The 20,327-nt window shown below is 43.0% G+C and overlaps 1 protein-coding gene across 1 annotated transcript in view; it reads left to right on the top strand.

Annotated features, from left to right (window-relative positions):
- The first annotated feature begins 34 nt into the window (after positions 1–34).
- Positions 35–20,327, top strand: part of RPRD1B (regulation of nuclear pre-mRNA domain containing 1B) — a 124,504-nt gene continuing 104,211 nt past the window's right edge. The window contains exon 1 of the mRNA XM_073555272.1: positions 35–185. Within this exon, the coding sequence (XP_073411373.1) occupies positions 35–185 (151 nt within the window). The remainder of the gene's footprint in view (positions 186–20,327) is intronic.

Genomic DNA, 20,327 nt, shown 5'->3' with positions numbered 1-20,327 from the left:
GAGCTGGGCCAGGGGGCTCCCCCAACGGACAGTCATGGCGTCATTTACCGAGCCTGCCCTGGAGAAGAAACTGTCGGAGTTGAGCAACTCGCAGCAGAGCGTGCAGACCTTGTCCCTGTGGCTGATCCATCACCGGAAACACGCAGCCACCATAGTCACGGTGTGGCAGCGGGAGCTGAGGAGAGGTAACCATCTGTCCATGTGATCAGGGTCCTGGCATGGGAGCTCCAGGGGGGGGGTGATCTGCGGCTCTCAGGGCATGCTGGGCGTTGTAGTCTCCCAGCAGAGCAGGGTGATGACCTCCATTATTCAGAAGTCACATGGGAGCATGATCAGTCTCAGATTGTGATCTGCTGTGTGGTGACCGGTTGTTACACGCACCTAGATACATGACTGTGTGCGGAGATGTTAGATGCATGGCCCTGCTGGGAGGGGTAGAGAGCTGCTAGGGTAATTGCAGGATATATATGTATATCTATATATATGGGTCTGTGGATCTGCTGTTTGGGTGATCACACACACACACGTGGATAAGTGATCTGCTGCGTGTGTGTATATATATTTCATTCCCACACCGCGGTGTCGTGGTCTGAGTACGGACCATGATGTCCACACTTTTCACAGGTCTCATGATCCGAATTTGACAGCGTCCTATATTTCTATAAGGCCACACCGCCCAGCCCGTGACACAGCAGCGTTAGAGAAGCCAGGGAAACTTCAGATCTGCAGATTTTAAACGGAGACGATGATATTTATACCCGTCTGGGACATTCTGTACACTTCTAAAATGTGATTTTTCAATTCTCCACCATTTTCAAAAGCTCTGCTTGCTGTCACTGTATTAAAACATGTTGTTTACATCAGAGGCTGAATGCCGCCATAGTGTGACAGACCTGCTTCCCCCAATTCAAGGTGTGGTGCAGCTCAGCCACCGCTCCTCAGTGCCCGACTTGAAAGTTATTCTTCTTTAGGCCTGTTTTACACTTCCGTTTTTGACCATCAGGCAAAATCCGCCGTTTTTGCAAAAAAAAACGGATCCGCCATTTTTTTGGCGGATCCGTTTTTTCCCCCATTGACTGGCATTACTGGCGGATCTTGACGGATGGCCATCCGTTGGATCCGTTTTTTTGTGGATCCGTGAATTTTTTTGCATCCGCCGAGATGCCTGGACGGACCATGTAACGTTTTTTGTAGTGAAGGATCCGCATTTTTATACAGCGCATGCCCGGAGGAATGAAGTCAGGAGGAAATTTAACCCCGAAATCATTTCTGGCGGCCAGAGAAGTAAGAAAAAAAAATTCTCTCAGCAGGACGTTACCATTATCTTCTCGGAGGGGTGTGTCCGTATACAGTCTGGAATGGTAACTGCTGATTGGACAGTGTCAGGGTGGCTAAGGACACACCCCCATCTGGTAAGGCCATGTGCACACATTCAGTATTTGGTCAGTATTTTACCTCAGTATCTGTAAGCCAAACCCAGGAGTGGGTGATAAATACAGAAGTGGTGACGTGTTTCTATTAGACCATGTGCACACATTCAGTATTTGGTCAGTATTTTACCTCAGTATCTGTAAGCCAAAACCAGGAGTGGGTGATAAATACAGAAGTGGTGACATGTTTCTATTAGGCCATGTGCACACATTCAGTATTTGGTGAGTTTTTTACCTCAGTATTTGTAAGCCAAAACCAGGAGTGGGTGATAAATACAGAAGTGGTGACGTGTTTCTATTAGGCCATGTGCACACGTTCAGTATTTGGTGAGTTTTTTACCTCAGTATCTGTAAGCCAAAACCAGGAGTGGGTGATAAATACAGAAGTGGTGACGTGTTTCTATTAGGCCATGTGCACACATTCAGTATTTGGTCAGTATTTTACCTCAGTATCTGTAAGCCAAAACCAGGAGTGGGTGATAAATACAGAAGTGGTGACGTGTTTCTATTAGGCCATGTGCACACTGTTCAGTATTTGGTGAGTTTTTACCTCAGTATCTGTAAGCCACAACCAGGAGTGGGTGATAAATACAGAAGTGGTGACGTGTTTCTATTAGGCCACGGTCACACATTCAGTATTTGGTCAGTATTTTACCTCAGTATTTGTAAGCCACAACCAGGAGTGGGTGATAAAATACAGAAGTGGTGACGTGTTTCTATTAGGCCACGGTCACACATTCAGTATTTTACCTCAGTATCTGTAAGCCAAAACCAGGAGTGGGTGATAAATACAGAAGTGGTGACGTGTTTCTATTAGGCCGCGTTCACACGTTCAGTATTTGGTCAGTATTTTACCTCAGTATTTGTAAGCCACAACCAGGAGTGGGTGATAAATACAGAAGTGGTGACGTGTTTCTATTAGGCCACGGTCACACATTCAGTATTTGGTCAGTATTTTACCTCAGTATCTGTAAGCCAAAACCAGGAGTGGGTGACAAATACAGAAGTGGTGACGTGTTTCTATTAGGCCATGTGCACACATTCAGTATTTGGTCAGTATTTTACCTCAGTATTTGTAAGCCACAACCAGGAGTGGGTGACAAATACAGAAGTGGTGACGTGTTTCTATTATGCCATGTTCACAGCCAGTCAGAGCGATAGTAATATTTCATCAACGAAATTTGATGAAATATTACAATCCAGCCATGGCCGATGCTGAAATAGCACAGGGCATGGCTGGAGACACCGATCCGCCCCCCACCCCACGACTGACGAGGGCGATCAGCCCCCCGCCACCGATCTACAACAGCGATCTGCCGCCACCGTCATCATCTGCTCACCCTCCCCTTCCCTCCACTCCCCCCTGCGTTCCGATCACCCCCCCCCCCCGGTACCCTCCGAGTCCTGCTGTGGCTCCCGGTGTCCCGCCGTCCCGGATCATGACGCCCGCAGACCATTCCATCAAAGTCAGCATTTCAAAACGTCACTACTTCCCTTCTGAGTCCCGACGTGTTCCCGAACAGTGGTTCCCCCCCACATATGGGGAACCAGCGTACTCAGGACAAACTGTACAACAACTTTTGGGGTCCAATTTCTCCTGTTACCCTTGTGAAAATAAAAAATTGCGGGCTAAAAAATTATTTTTTGAGGGAAAAAAATGATTTTTTTATTTTCACGGCTCTGCGTTATAAACTTCTGTGAAGCACCTTGGGGTTCTATGAATCTAGATAAGTTTCTAATGGGGTCATTTGTGGGGGCGCTCCAAAGTTTAGGCACACAGGGGCTACGCAAACGCGACATGGTGTCCGCTAATGATTGGAGCTACGGTAATTTTCCATTCAAAAAGTCAAATGGTGCTCCTTCCCTTCTGATCTCTGCCATGCGCCCAAACAGTGGTTTCCCCCCACATATGGGGTATGGGAATACTCAGGACAAATTGGACAACAACTTTTGGGGTCCAATTTCTCCTCTTACCCTTGGGAAAATAAAAAATAGCAGGCTAAAAAAATCATTTTTAAGGAAATAAAAATGATTTTTTATTTTCACGGCTCTGCGTTTATAAACTTCTGTAAAGCACTTGAGGGTTCAAAGTGCTCACCACACATCTAGATAAGCTCCTTGCAGGGCTGTGGAGTTGGAGTCGGTATAAAATGGACCGACTACGACTCCTAAAATATATAATAAATTGGGTACAGTAGTTCAATGCAGGATGTGCTGAATATTTTTTCATAGGAATTTGGGAAAGTTATGAAATGTCCTATAAATGGCTGTTATATTCCTGATCTAAGGCTACATTCACACACGGCGTTTTTGCTGCGTTTTTTGAGGATACGTTTTTCAGCTGTAAAATCAGCTTTTTAAAAAACCGCATCACCTGAAAGTTTTTTGAGCTCATAGATAATGTTTTCAATAGCAAAAGCAGATTAGAAAAACGCCGCACAAAGTGACATGCTCATTCAGCCCAAAAATGGATCCTCTCAAATGTGTCTGAATGTCATATCTTGAAACCCATTGACTTTGATGGGATGCCCAGAGTCACTGCATTTTACTGCAAAAAACGGATCCGCAAAAATGCTGTGTGTGAATCATGGCCGTAGCCAGCGAGGGGCAGGGGGGGCAGCTGCCCCCCCTAGAAGCAGGGGCACGCACCTATCAAAACTCACTTGTATGCTGCAGTGCTCCCGTCCTGCATCGGCTCCAGACTGCAGGGGGCAATCTCCCCTCTTCTGTCCTGTCTTCTGCCGTCTTCACCAGAGAGTGGAAGGGGAGGGGTGCCTGCCCTGCACAGGATCCGATTCCTGGGCCCCGAGCTGGAGAAAGTTGTGCACACGCTGCAGCTGGCAATAAGAGAGTCTGCAAGAGGGACATGCTGGAAATCTGATTGGAAAAGTGAGGAAATTGGTTATTGCAGCCAGAACCCCTAAAATTGATTCCATCTTGAAGAGACGTGCTGGAAAAGGGGCAATTGTCGATCAAGCCACTCGGCGGGACAGCACTTATTTAATGATTGAGCGATTGCTTGAACTAAATATATGATTCATCAACCCTCAGGTAACCCTAAATGAAGATCAATGGACACAGGTGGCTGAATTAAAGGAATTGCTTAATCACCCATTTACCTTGACTAAAAAATTACAAGCTGAGGATTTAACTCCTGGCATTTTCATGAGGGAGCGGAAGAACTGGCTATTTTGCCTGTCCCAAAGAGGAGGTTTAATTGCAGATGGCATTTCTGCTTCAATGAAACGGAGAGAGACACAACTACACTGTATTCCAAATTATTATGCAAATGATATTTTTCTATGATTTTCCTAAATGGTCAGTACAAATGACAATCAGTCTAATAAAAGTCATCACCCTTTAGAGTATACATCAAATTTTATTGAAGAAACCTCCCAATGATAACAGTATAATCTCCAAATTGAATAAAAACTCAAATTGCACTGTTCCAAATTATTAGGCACAGTAGAATTTCTAAACATTTGATCTGTTTTAAAGAACTGAAAATGTTCATTTGTGGCATTTGCAGCATTAGGTGGTCACATTCACTGAACAAAAAAGCTATTTTACTCCAAAACATCCTAACAGGCCAAGTTACATGCTATCATAGGAACCCTTCTGTGACATCACCTTCACAATTCTTGCATCCATTGAACTTGGGAGTTTTTGGAGAGTTTCTGCTTGGATTTCTTTGCATGAAGTCGGAATAGCCTCCCAGAGTTGCTGTTTTGATGTGAACTGCCTCCCTCATAGATCTTTTGCTTGATGATACTCCAAAGGTTCTCTACAGGGTTGAGGTCAGGGGAAGATGGTGGCCACACCATGAGTTTATCTCCTTTTATGCCTATAGCAGTCAATGACTCAGAGGTATTCTTTGCAGCATGAGATGGTGCATTGTCATGCATGAAGAGGATTTTGCTCCTGAAGGCACATTTCTGCTTTTTATACCATGGAAGACAGCTGTCAGTCAGAAACTCTATATACAGTACTTTGCAGAGGTCATTTTCACACCTTCAGGAACCTTAAAGAGCCCTACCAGCTGTTTCCCCATGATTCCGGCCCAAAACATGACTCCTCCTTGCTGAAGTCGCAGCCTTGTTGGGACATAGTGGCCATCCACCAACCATCCATCTGGACCATCCATGGTTGATCGACACTCATCAGTAAACAAGACTGTATGAAAAATAGTCTTCATGTATGTCTGGACCCACTGCTACAATTTCTGCTTGTGAACAATTTTTAGGGGTGGCCGAATAGTAGGATAATGCACCACAGCAAGCCTTTGAAGGATCCTACACCATGAGGTTCGAGGGACTCCAGAGGCACCAGCAGCTTTAAATATCTGTGTGCTGGTTTGTAATGGCTTTTTAGCAGCTGCTCTCTTAATCCGATGAACTTGCCTGGCAGAAACCTTCCTCATTCTGCCTTTATCAGCACAAACATGTCTGTGCTCAGAATCAACCACAAATCTCTTAACAGTACGATGGTCACGTTTAAATTTTTGGGAAATATCTAATGTTTTCTTCTCTTGACCAAGGCATTGCACTATTTGATGTTTTTCAGGAGCAGAGAGGTCCTTTTTCTTTCCTAAATTCCTTGAAACGTGGATGTGGAACATCATTCTTAAGTAGTTTTCCTTTAATTGGGCTCACCTGGTAAACTAATTATCACAGGAATTTGAGATTGATTTCAGTGATCCAAAGAGCCCTGATACACAATACCATCTATGAGTTTATTTGAAAAACAAAAAATTACATCTTCATGACACTTAAATCCAATTTGCAGAATAATTTGGAACGCAGTGTACTGTAAAATTAAAATTTTTCTGGCAGCTGTTTATGTGGACCCAAGTCATCGTATACTGCTTGATGATCAACAGCTTACTAAAGGAAAAGAAGCTCTGACTGAGGTAGCAGTTAGGATGAGTGGCCTACAGGAGGACTGCCAGGTGCAAGAGGACTTGGGTCCTGACAGTGCTACTGCTGCCATATCCTCATCAGATGAGGAGTTTGACTTTGACAAGTATTTGGATGACATGGAGCAGGCAAAGCGTTGCCGCAAGGAAAAAGATTTCACTCCGTCTCCTATAGCAAGCAGATTGACCATATTTCAGCAAAATGTTTCACTTGCTCTCAAAGAAATAGAAAAATTAAACCGTTCATCAAAACTAACTGTGCATGAGGCAATTCCTTTATACCCGGAAATTGTTAGAGATGTTGCCCATGTGGTTACTGCTTTGCCTCCAACCCAAGCTAGTTTAGAGAGGTTGTTCTCTGGCCTTAAAATTATTAGGTCCGATTTGAGGTCATCTATGAAGGAGGATCTGATGGAGGCAATTCTATTTCTTAGAACAAATTCATAGACTGCACAAATGTTATTTAGTATGTAAATGATGAAGCAAGGCTATCTGGCATAATGCGTCGGGCATCTCTGTGCCCCTGCCTCCCCCACTCCTTCTATTCCTTGCTGCACGAGCGCTTCATGCCATTTTAATCCGATGTGGGCTCTCACCTCTTTGGCTCAGGTTGTATGTGGAGCTCTGCTTCCCCTCATTTTGGGGCCTCATCCTACATTTCTTAAATAGCAGAGTGTACCCTGACCCTTTTGCCACCCAGCTCTTGCAGCTAATGGGTTGTTGATTCTGGCAGTGTGTTTGTTAGGCTATGTGCACACGCTGCAGTTTTTGCTGTGGATCCGCTGCGGTTTTGGCCGCTGCGGATCTGCAGCAGCTCTTCAGACAGTGTACAGTAGCATGTAAGTCTATGTGATTTATATTCTGCTGTGCACATGCTGCGGATTTTTAACTGCGGAAAAGCTGCGGTTTTGAATCCTCAGAAAGAAATGACTTGTCACTTCTTTTCTGCGGATTCTGCTGCGGTTTACCATCTTCTCCATTGTCCAAGTGGCAAACCGCAGGTCATTTTACCTGTGGTTCCGCAGATACAAATCCGCAGCGTGTGCACATAGTCTTATGGATTCATTTGCTGAATAATTTGCATAACGTCACTTACGCATTTGTTTATTAGTGTAACACACCGCATTTGTGGGTATCGGCAGGGGTTTTTAACCCTATTTTGGGTTGTTGTACTACTATTATTGCACTTTTGCAGTTTTAAATGTTTTTAGTATGTTGGTGTCACAATAAAGAATTTTTTTTGTATTATTGTTTGGTGATCTCTGATATGTACATGCTCCTTTTCTCTTTGCTAGTCATGGCAACCGCTAAATATTCCAGCACAGTGGTTCCCAAACTCCAGTCCTCGCCGACCCCAACAGGTCATGTTTTCAGGATTTCCATAGTGTTACACATGTGAGAGAATTCCTGATGCCTTGGTGATACTTCCATCACCTGTGAAATACTAAGGAAATCCTGAAAACATGACCTGTTGGGGTCCGCGAGGACTGGAGTTTGGGAACCACTGATCCAGCATATTTTCCAGTCACATGGCGCTCCTTCCCTTCTGAGCCCTGCTGTGCGCGCAAACAGTGGTTTATGACCACATATGAGGTATCGGTGTACTCAGGAGAAATTGCCCAACAAATTTTAGGATCCATTTTATCCTGTTGCCCATGTGAAAATGAAAAAATTGATGCTAAAAGAAAAATTTGTTCGAAAAATTAAAATGTCCATTTTCTTCCTTCCACGTTGCTTTAGTTCCTGTGAAGCACCTGAAGGGTTAATAATCTTCTTGAATGTAGTTTTGAGTAGCTTGAGGGGTGCAGTTTTTAGAATGGTGTCAATTTTGGGTATTTTCTGCCATATAGACCCTTCAAAGTGACTTCAAATGTGAGGTGGTCCCTAAAAAAATTTTTTTGTAAATTTTGTTGTAAAAATGAGAAATCGCTGTTCAACTTTTAACCCTTATAACTTCCTAACAAAAAAATTTTTGTTTACAAAATTGTGCTGATGTAAAGTAGACATGTGGGAAATGTTATTTATTAACTATTTTGTGTCACATAGCTCTCTGGTTTAACAGAATAAAAAAATCAAAATTTGAAAATTGCGAAATTTTCTAAATTTTTGCCATACTTCCATTTTTTTCACAAATAAACGCAAAAATTATCGACCTAAATTTACCACTAACATGAAGTCCAATATGTCATAAAAAAACAATCTCTGAATCGCTAGGATGCGTTGAAGCTCCTGAGTTATTACCTTATAAAGGGACACTGGCCAGAATTGCAAAAAATGGCCAAGTCATTAAGGTCAAAATAGGCTAGGTCATAAAGGGGATAAGGGCCTGTCACACTAAGCGATATCGCTAGCAATATCGCTATAACGTCACTGTTTTTGTGACGCAGCAGCGATATTGCTAGTGATATCGCTATGTCTGATACTTACCTCTGACCGGCTCCCCGCTGGTTATCGCTGATCGCGCGAGAATGTCCTGGACCGTTTCTCGTCGTCAGCTTCCTGCTGGGCTTCCTGTGGCGTTGACGAGCGACGCGGGCGGGAGGACGTCAGGATCGCCTCGTCTGACAGGTAAGTAGCGACCCCTGACCCCTGCTATGCCGCTGGTGAGATCTGCCTGTGTGGCAGCTCACTAGCGACCACTTAGCGATGAACCAGCGATCCTGACCGCGTCATATCGCTGGTCGGGATCGCTGGTGCATCGCTAAGTGTGACAGTACCTTTAATCACAAACAAATCTGAATCCACTGACAAACAATGTTGAATGATAGCAAGCAGAGATCTAGAAAACTGAGGATCTCATACAGGAAGCTGTGTGTTGGAAAGCTGCATAGCTGTAGTGCACACACAATTCAATTTACTGGCTGATTACCCCTGGAAGTGGCTGCATGAAGCCATATTTAGTCCTTTCTCCATTTTCTCAGATTTAGTGACTGTTACTGAACGTGGCCTATTTGGTGAGTTTTTTACCTCAGTATTTGGAAGCCAAAACCAGGAGTGGGTGATAAATACGGAAGTGGTGACGTGTTTCTGTTATACCTTTCTTCCAACTGTCCCACCCCTGATTTTTTTCTTACAAATACTGAGGTAAAAAAACTCACCAAATACTGAACGTGTGCATGTTGCCTTATTCTAAGTGATGAGTCCAGTTTTTTTTTTTTTTTTTACCATGACCCCATGTACATACAGTGGTGGGCATCTAACTGTTGGGAGCCTCGACAATGACAACTTTGTGTTCAGAAAAAATCTGTCATTGAAAACTTCCATCTCCTAAAAAATTTTCCAGCTGTGTACACAAAATCTTTTCAGTCAGAGGACTGGTAATACAAGGGGCTGGAATTGCTAAGAAAAAATTAACCATCCACACAGTCAAAAACTGAACTCCTTGTGCTTCCTCCTCCTACTAACCTACCTATGCCCGACATTGCCATTTCCGTGTGTGGTTCCACCATTACTTCCAAGCAACATGCCCGCTGTCTTGGGGTCATGCTTGATTAAGATCTTTCATTCATTCCCCACATCCAATCGCTCATGTCACCTACATCTCAAAAACATTTCTAGAATTTGACCGTTTACTACTTTCGACGCTGCAAAAACTGTCACTGTTATATATTCTTGTCTGGACTATTGTAACGCTTTACTAATCGATCTCTCTCTTACTCTCCCCTCTCCAATCTGTCTTGAATGCTGCAGCCAGGATCTTATTCCTCACCAGCTGTTACACCAGTGCCTCTACCCTGTGCCAGTCATTACACTGGTTACCCATCTGCTACAGAATTTAATATAAACTTATCACTCTCACCCACAAAGTTCTCCATGCTTCAGCACCACCCTGCATCTCCTGCCTTGTCCCTGTCTACCACCCTACCTGTGCCCTTTGTTTTGCTAATTAACATCCTCAGTCATCAGAACTTCCCACCCCTGTCTCCAAGACTTCTCCCATGCTACACCAAGTCTATGGAATGCTCTACCCAGAACAGTTAGATTAATCTGGAATACCCTCAGTTTTAAGAGTGCCCTAAAAGCACATTACTTCAGATTGACCTACCACCTCTTCTTGCTTGTCTACCTGTCCTTGGTTTTCCCAAACAAAATTTCTTTCCAAACTAGGACCCTCGTATCATCTGTTCTCACACCCTCCATGCACTTTCTAGCCCACTGTGTCTGTACACATACTGGCTGATGACCGGTTCATGCAGCAATTATTATCATCCACCTTTCGTGTGTCCCCTATTTCCCCATAGATTGTAAGCTTGTGAGCAGGGTCCTCATTCCTCTTGGTATCTGTTGATTTATTGTTATTCTGTAATGTCTTTTATTGTCTGTACAATTCCCCTCTATAATATAAAGTGCTGCGGAATATGTTGGCGCTATAGAAATAAAATTATTATTACTGGCAGCAGATTTAGACTGGAGCTAGGTAATGACACGTCGCTTGGCCAAAGATTGCTGCAGTGCCGTGCCACATTGCAGAGTAATTCAGGTTATTGGGGTGGAATTACAACCCCTAGGGTACTGCAACAGGAAATTCCTGAAAATTCACACCAAGTCAGATATTTTAGCAACTTGTTGGTTTCCTAGGATTCATAACGTGACCCTCAAAGGCCTACTTTACTTTGTGATGTAGCATTGACACATAGCAGTCTTTGCCTACTCAGTGTGCGTTGCGGCCAAAGTCGCCGTTTACACCCAGCGTTTTAAGGCGTTTCATATGCTAGACTATTAAAAAAAAAATAGTAAATTAAATACCAGACTCATAGTACAAATGCCAAAAGTAAACAAACTTTTGAAATAACAACCAAAGTACTCAACTGCTCAAAGCATAATGATAAACAAGAGGAATGCAGGAGCTCATTTAAATAGAAATATATATTTATTATTACAGTACAAATATTAAAAACAGACAATTAGACAGTGCATTACAAAAGACACCAAAAATTAGGACGTGTGCCCATGGTATTAATGGAAAAAACCCACTAAATACAGATGACATTATAAAAGTGACCAGTATCTCAAAATATATACAGTATTATATGTCACTCCTCCAAAACATATATAGGATGGCAATAAGTAAATCAGCAGAACCTGCTTAAAAGCACCCCCTCAGTAATATCTCATTTAACTCCTAATGTACCATAACGGAATAATTCCAAAGAGTCAAAGTAAGGGGAGGAAACAAGGTGCTTACCCGAAAATGCAGCCCCCATATAGCAAACGGCCCAAAAGTATGTCTAAATTATATATCATTAATGTTATATGTATATAAATAAGGACCAGTGCTTAAGCAGGACCTGTCCCAGACCGCATCACCGGTAATATTTCTTTTAAACTCATGGTGTGCTGAAGCAAAAATAATTCCAAAGAGTTAAACATGAGAGGAGGAGAAGAGATACTCACACAAATATGCGGCACCCCCGTCCCAAAAAACCCCGATGCGCGTTTCGCTACTTCACTATCGCTTTCTCCAGGGGAATATGTCTTCCCCTGGAGAAAGCGATAGTGAAGTAGCGAAACGCGCGTCGGGGTTTTTTGGGACGGGGGTGCCGCATATTTGTGTGAGTATCTCTTCTCCTCCTCTCATGTTTAACTCTTTGGAATTATTTTTGCTTCAGCACACCATGAGTTTAAAAGAAATATTACCGGTGATGCGGTCTGGGACAGGTCCTGCTTAAGCACTGGTCCTTATTTATATACATATAACATTAATGATATATAATTTAGACATGCTTTTGGGCCGTTTGCTATATGGGGGCTGCATTTTCGGGTAAGCACCTTGTTTCCTCCCCTTACTTTGACTCTTTGGAATTATTCCGTTATGGTACATTAGGAGTTAAATGAGATATTACTGAGGGGGTGCTTTTAAGCAGGTTCTGCTGATTTACTTATTGCCATCCTATATATGTTTTGGAGGAGTGACATATAATACTGTATATATTTTGAGATACTGGTCACTTTTATAATGTCATCTGTATTTAGTGGGTTTTTTCCATTAATACCATGGGCACACGTCCTAATTTTTGGTGTCTTTTGTAATGCACTGTCTAATTGTCTGTTTCTAATATTTGTACTGTAATAATAAATATATATTTCTATTTAAATGAGCTCCTGCATTCCTCTTGTTTATTAAAAAAAAATGTTAAAGTAAATTCCATCACATTATTGTAAAGGGCAAAAAATTAAATCTTCGCCTGATATCAACTGCTGCAGGTTTGCACCAAAATGCATGCAATGTACAATTTAAGGCTTAATTCTTCTGTCTAAAAGTTGTTTGCCATGTCCCTTTGGGAAGCGACGTGCAGTGCAAAACGTGAATTTTTTTGCAGTTTTGTTTTGCACAAGTTGATAATTTGGGGCCCCAGTTTATCCACATGTCGTAAATGGACACTATGGCTCTGTGCCTGTGGTGACTTTTTGACGCTGTGTATTTTCGCTGAGTCAGAAATGCAGTGTAAGGCTGTGTGCCCACGTTGTGTTTTTTTTTTTTTTTTTTAAGCATTTTTGATGCGGTTTTCAGGGTCAAACCGCATCAAAAAAGCTTAAAAGAAGCATCCCATTCATTTTAATGCATTTTGGCCTTTTTGTGCCAATGGATGCTTTTTTTACCGCTAAGGAAACGCTTAGCGGTAAAAAACGCAGCATGTTCATTAATTTCCGCATAGGTCCGCGTTTTTGGCTATTTCCTATAGTCCAGAAGACGCGCGGAAAAAAAATCATCAAAAACGCGTGATTTTTCCGCAGAAAAAACGTGTGCGTTTTCTGGGAAGGAGACCCGTTTCCTGAGCGATAAAAACGCTAACGTGGGCACATAGCTTAGGGTATGTTCACACATTGCTTTTTTTTTAATGCAAATTTTCAGCTGCATTTACAGTACAAGCAAGGTCTGAGATTTCAGAAATCTCATGGACACAGCTTGTTTTTTTGTGTCCTCAGTATTTTTAGCAATACCTTGTTTTTTTCCAAATACAGCATGTCACTTTTTGCAGCGCCGTTTTTCTGCGATTGAAAGAAATGGATGGTGCAAAAAACGCAGCACGTGAACTTAGCCTTACAGTTCCAGTAAAGTGGATGGGATTTATAGAAATCTCCTGGAGCCTGTGTATTTTTTTACAATATGACTATGGGGTTAGTGATGGGGGTATCCTATAGACACATCTCCATTATGAACCCCATGGCTTCATGTCAGTGGCCTTAAGACAGCGCTCATCAACCCCAACTATGTTACCCCACTTGCCACCGTACCAGGGCAAGTGAGAAAAGCGAGGCTATGCTCCAGATTTGGCGCATCTTATTGATGTGCCATTTCTGGAGCAGCTCTGGGCTGATGTTATTCGTCTAGGAGGTGGGGACAGTATCCATAGCCCCTTCCTTTGCTATTAATATCAGCCCACAGCTACCTGTTTAGCCTTTACTAGTTAGAATTTATAGGGGACCCTACTTCATTTTTTTTCAGGGGTTCCCCTGTAAACTAACGGCTAAGCAAACAGCTGTGAGCTATCTACTCTCATTCCTCATCACTATCTCTATCTTTGAACATCATTTCTACCCTCATTCTTTAATTTCTTTGGTGAATTTCATGCCATATTTGTCACATACGTACACACAGATGGCACAGGGACCATGAATCTCACTAGTACTGTTTTTTCCAAGATGAGTGAAAGGAGGCCTAAGGGGACGTGACTTCTATGAGAACACTGAAAGGGGTTGTCCAGTTTTGGGCTTCATTTTTTATTTTGAGGTGGGGACATTTTTGCTATTGTGTTTCATTACAATTGTCGCACTGTTTGCCTTCTATAGCTTCTTTGGTGCGCAGTCTATTGTTGGCTGCAGAATAAGTTGACTGAGGTAAAGCGAACTCCTTCTGACAATCCGAGGAGACAGTTTGTAACTTTGTATTTTTCTGAGCTTTTTTTTTTTTTTTTTCTAGCTCCATTTATTATATTTAATAAAAAAAATATTCACCAGGGTATCCTTTTAAAGGGTTACCCTCACTAAAAGGAATCTGTCACCCTATTTTTCGCCTGTCAGCTGCCGTCACCAACATCAGGGGCTTATCTACTACATTCTGTAATGCTGTAGATAAGCCCCCCCCCGATGTAACCTGAAACATAAGAAAAAGGAGTTAGATTATACTCACCGGGGGGGGGGGGGGTGTCTGGTCTTGGTCCGATTGGTGTTGCGGTCCGGCGCCTCCCTTTTAAGAGTGACGGCCTCTTCTTTGCGGTCTGTCGTGGCTCCTGCGCAGGTACACTCCCAGCGCCTGCTCACTGCAGGACTCTGCACTGCCCTCAACAGGGCAGAGCAGTGTGCCTGCGCAGGAGCCACGACAGGCAGCAAAGAAGAAGACGTCACCGTTAGAAGATGGGAGGTGCCGGACGGGACGACGACACCCATCGGACCAGACCGAACGCCAGGGTGAGTATAATCTGACTTGTTTTTCTTATCTTTCAGGTTACATCGGGGGCTTATCTACAGCATTACAGAATGCTGTAGATAAGCCCCTGATGGCGGTGGCTGCAGCTGATAGGCGAAAAATAGGGTGACAGATTGCCTTTAATCACTACTGATCACCACCTCATACGTGGACTGGGTTTAGTAGAGCTAGAGCCACTCTTTATAAATGGTGCTGTATTTCGGGGGCACCTATGTTGTAACATGGCTTGAGTATAGAAGTATTCCTCACTAAGTAATTACTTTTACTTCTTTACTTCAGAAATGCGTCCAACGTGAGAGAAGCCAATGTCCTTTTATTTCTTCCATTACACAGTCATATTTGTGCTATAAATTAGTTTAGCCGTTTAGCGCCCCTAATAAATCATTAATATTATGGTTATGTTTGCGTAATTTGACCATGGTGAATAGCGTAACATGAGAGAAGGCTGCTGACGAGCCCGTGGGACGGTAATGTCTACACCGCACTGTCAGCTTTGTGGAATCTTCTCGTCAGATCACAATCCCTAATTACACAGAAGTGCTGCTGTTTACATGCCGGGGAGGTAATTAATGTCCTCCACTGAGGAAATATCCACTCATTAGATTTCTTTTAATAAATAGGCCTTGTCTCGTAGACTGAGAATAGTGTAGGCTTCAGTGAGACATCCAGGTCTAGGCCTTGGGTTCCTTGTTGCTGGCAGCACCTGCTCCAGAATACAGTATATTTGTGTTACTTGTACCCCAGGGGAACCCTGTGGACCCCACTATCATTGGAGTACCATGGGTTACTGTCCTGGGTTGCAACACACAAGTCCATGACTGATCGACGATTTAGGAAGTTGATTTGCGCTCATTTTCCATGAAGGCATTGTGAATACTCAATCTGAAGGGGGACAAATATACTTTGATATTTTGCTTTGTGTTCCTTTTGCCAGCACATCCTTGTTTATATGAGCAGATGTGCTACTGACAATTGGAGATTTTTATGCTTGTGTAAAAAAAATTCCCATAAACTTCGTTCTTACAAACATCACCTGGTGTTAAAAGGACTTTTAAAGGGGTTTTCTGTAATTTTTGTAAATAACCGCGCCTATATCATGTTGTTCTTGGGATCTGTGGCTTCGGATATTCTGATACTTTTTATACAGGCTGGGATCGGATCTAAGGGATACCAGAATCATAAACGGGGTCTCTTCTTGCTGTCATTCATAACCGCACCATACTCTGGATCCATTTCACATTGAGGAAAAGGATCGGGAGTTGAAATTTAACCTGCCCTATCCTTTCTTTCATTGCTATCATCTGTCAGGGCAAAGTCGGGAGTCCTCCACAAACATAAGATAGTTATTAGTGATGAGCGAATATGCTCGGAGAAGGTGCTATCTGAGCATGCTCGGGTACTAACCGAGTGTTTTCGACAGACGCAACACATGCAGGGATTGCTTAACTCGACCATGCCAAAGACACTTGGCTAGCACCCGAGCATGCGCAGATAACACATTCTCCAAACACGTTCACGTTCAGCAGAATTTTTTTTTTTTATAGACCTCAAGGGGATAAACTAGTTTTTATTTTTAGTTCCACTAGAGGACTTAAAGGGAATCTCATGAAAAATGAGGATGAATGACCTCATGGAGATCAACATCCAACACTGCGGAGACACCATCACATGTTTCTCAATGCAGTGATGCTAGAGCAATGCCCCCATCCCTTATGGGAAATATGCAAAAACATGTAAATCAACAGCCGCGGAGATACCATCAATGACTAGCCAGGTCTTTCACCGGGTAGGAACAACCACGGGAAGGGCAGTCTCCAATGAAGGAAACCACCTATGCCAAAACATGGTATCCATCCACAGACAGCTGTTTCGGGGTATTGCCCCTCATCAGTGTGGAGTAGGAAACTGGCTAGTAGGAGCAATGCCTAGTAAAGACTGTGAAAAATGAGGATGAATGACCTTATCGAGATCAACAGCCAACACTGCGGAGACACATCACATGTTTCTCAACGCAGTGATGCTAGAGCAATGCCCCCATCCCTTATGTGAAATATGCAAAAACATGTAAATCAACAGCCGCGGAGATACCATCACATGTTTCTCAGCGCAAGCAATGACTAGCCAGGACTTTCACCGGGAAGGAACAACCACGGGAAGGGCAGTCTCCAATGAAGGAAACCACCTATGCCAAAACATGGTATCCATCTACAGACAGCTGTTTCAGGGTATTGGCCCTCATCAGTGTGGAGTAGGAAACTGGCTAGTAGGAGCAATGTGAAACATGTGATTGTGTCTCCGCAGTGTTGGATGTTGATCTCCATGAGTATGCTTTGCCCAACTGTGGGCAAAGCATAAAATTAGTATTGTGCATGTGCCGGTAATTTGCATCACTTTCTATGCCCTGGAAGTCTTCCAAGGCAAGCTGTCTGTTCCTGGACGCCGGAAATCTTACTGAAGCCTTGCACATTACACCGGAAGCTTCGGATAACAAACCGGTTTGTTATACTTATGGGACGCACAATTGAGTGATATCTTTACCTGATATCACAAAAAATGGGTGACAGATTCCCTTTAATCCCGTAAATACTTGACTCCAGATACCATACACTGCAATACTAATGTAAAAATAAAAGTCCTAACCATTTCCAGGCAAACACTTGAATGAATCCCATTACCATTCCTAAAGGCGTTTTGTCCCGGAACTTCCTGTAGACTAGACTAACTTTCTCTAGACCTCTGCACAACAGAAGCTGAAGCCAGAGACAAAGTCTTGCCAATATCAATCCCTACGGATCAGATTTGCTCTTACTATAAACCCGCTCAGGAAGGACTTGCAGGTGTGACGGATTGTTCTGGCATCTGCTCGGTTTTAGAACCGTAGTTTGGGAGAAGGCATTTCTTTTGCTTCACGTAATGTAAAAACACTTGTTCACCTTTTATTTTGGTTAAGAAGGAAGTTAAGATTTAAAGAGTTGTCCAGCTGATAAAAAAAACTTTTTAAGTCCACATTAACACGTTCAATATTTGTAAGCTAAAACCAGGAGTGGGTGATAAATACAGAAGTGGTGACGTGTTTCTATTAGGCCATGTGCACATGCTCAATATTTGGTGAGTTTTTTTACCTCAGTATGTGTAAGCCAAAACCAGGAGTGGGTGATAAATATAGAAGTGATGATGTGTTTCTATTAGGCCATGTGTGTTATGATTGGGTCACCGAGGAGGAGAGCAAGACCAAGCTAAGCCACAGAAAACCAGAGAGGTTGGTAACTAAGCCGATTGCAGACCCCTGATCCTATCCACACAACTAGCAGAAGCCGTGGAGCGTACCTACGATGATCCTAGACGCCTCGACACAGCCGGAGAGCTAAATAAGCCTAAAGCAAGAAAGGGGAAATCTAAACTGCCCCAGAGCAGACCCCAAAGGAATAGATAGCCCCCAAACATATATTGTCGGAGAGACAAGATGAAAACACAAACGCAGGTAGGAAAATAGACTGAGCAAACGATGGGGCCCACACTAACTGGACAGGAAAGGAAAGACTCTGTCTGCAATCAAGCAAAAAACCCTGCAAAAAATGCCCAACACGTCTGATTGAAAAATACTGAAGTCGCATGACTTCGCCCAATATATCAGCACTCTGGTATATTCTGAAAGCAGAGCAAAAAAGAGGCCAATCTAATAAAGGACAAAAACAAACTGGCACAAGCAGTAACATATGGATGGAGATTCAGCACAGCCCCAGCCGGAGCTGGCTGAACACACAAAACTGAAATAGACAAAACCAGATCAATTGAGAACAATAGCAAAAGAACACATAGCTGAGCATGCAGGGACTGAGCTGGAAATTGAGACCTCAGGAGGCAGGAAAAAAATCACCAGCAGGGATAGAGGGAGTCGGCTGTCTTAAATCCAGTCAGAAAATCCAGATCTCCAATCGTCCTCCTCATTATCAGGTGGCAAGCCTCTGTTAATCAGATCAGCTCCATTACCTCCAGTCACCATCAGAGGGAGCCCAGAAAGAGAACTCGCGACCCCTCTGTCAATACAGCCAGCGCCACTACCTTCACTAGTAACCAGAGGTAGGCCAGAAAGCGAATTCACAACACATGTGCACACGTTCAGTATTTGGTGAGTTTTTTACCTCAGTATCTGTAAGCCAAAACCAGGAGTGGGTGATAGAAACATGTCACCACTTCTGTATTTATTATACTTTTCCTCTGACCGTTCCACTCCTGGTATTGGCTTACACATACTGATGTAAAATACTGAACATGTGAATGTGGCCTTAAAGTTCTCAGACTTTTATAAAATAAGAGTCGATATTTTATCTCACGGATCCCACGCAACTCCGGGTAAGCAGTAGAACGGCAACAACGGGGAATTGTTGAGATTTGCTATTCCTTACTTATTTTATACCACTCTGAGCTTTTTAAAAAATATATTTTTTTTAGCATCTGATCTCATGGGCATTATTGGGGGTTAATGGATTTTATTTGGCTACACCGTATAATACCTAGCTAGTTGCCCAGCACATATAATCTGGTTTTACCAAATGGGAGAAAGTTCTTTGTGCTGTCATTTATTGGTAAATATGCCTTTAAGAGTGTGTGGCTCTCAGTACTTAACAATCTTTTCTGCATATGGAATTTTTCCTCCCTTCTGCAATTTTTATTCTTGTATTATTGAGATATTAAAAGGAAAGTTTCATCTGAAAAGGCTTTTGTGTTAAATGTAAATTTTAAAAAAATTTGACAATTGTGTTTCTTTTATATTACATTCTGTATTAAAAGACAAAATGAGAAATTCTGCAATATTCACACTGGCCACTGGGTTTATTTTAGACTCTTGCTTCTGCTCTCTTCAGGAAGAGTTTACAGCAGCTTCACTATCATCAGAGACAGGATTACACTGATGGGTCACGCCTCTACACACAGCTGATAACACAGGATCTCCAATCACAATTGATTTCACAGTTGACAGTTTATTACTGGTAATTAGTGATGAGCGAGTGTGCTGGGATAAGGTGTTATCTGAGCATGCTCTGGTGCTAACCAAGTGTTTTCTTTGTGCTCGAATAATATGTGCATTGTGGTACAGTAAAGGGTGTTTTACTGGATGGGAGATACATTTCTCCCAGCAGGTTAATGTTTGGCCGGGATTTTTCCCTAAGGACAGGACCTGCGATGATCTCATGGTCACGTGATCAGCCCATGTGATGATTACCTCACTTGTAGGAGGGGTTATGGGCTATGTAATGGAGGTTGGTGTGGCACATGGTGAGTGTGGCTGGAAGTTACAGAAACTTGGCTGGACTTAGCCTGAAGTTGTATACAGGATCATCGTGCTGCAGGACTATAGCAGCAAGACTCTCAACAACCCTGGGAATGGCACCTGGCGGATGCAGTGGACCTGGCAGCCGCTTAGTTAAGCCCGTCCAGTGCAAGGGGTGAGTCTGGGACCAGTGGTTCTCCAAGCAGGAGTATATTTGTTTCTCCTTACTTTCTGTTAACCTGCTGTTTGCAATGTGACATTAAACCACTGAAACTGGACTTT

This window comes from Dendrobates tinctorius, unplaced genomic scaffold (assembly GCF_039654945.1).
Source record: "Dendrobates tinctorius isolate UK_male_01 unplaced genomic scaffold, ASM3965494v1 ptg000223l, whole genome shotgun sequence".
Taxonomy (NCBI): Eukaryota; Metazoa; Chordata; class Amphibia; order Anura; family Dendrobatidae; genus Dendrobates; species Dendrobates tinctorius.
The sequence above is the reverse complement of the archived record's forward strand: the minus strand, read 5'-3'. Positions and strand labels throughout refer to the sequence as shown.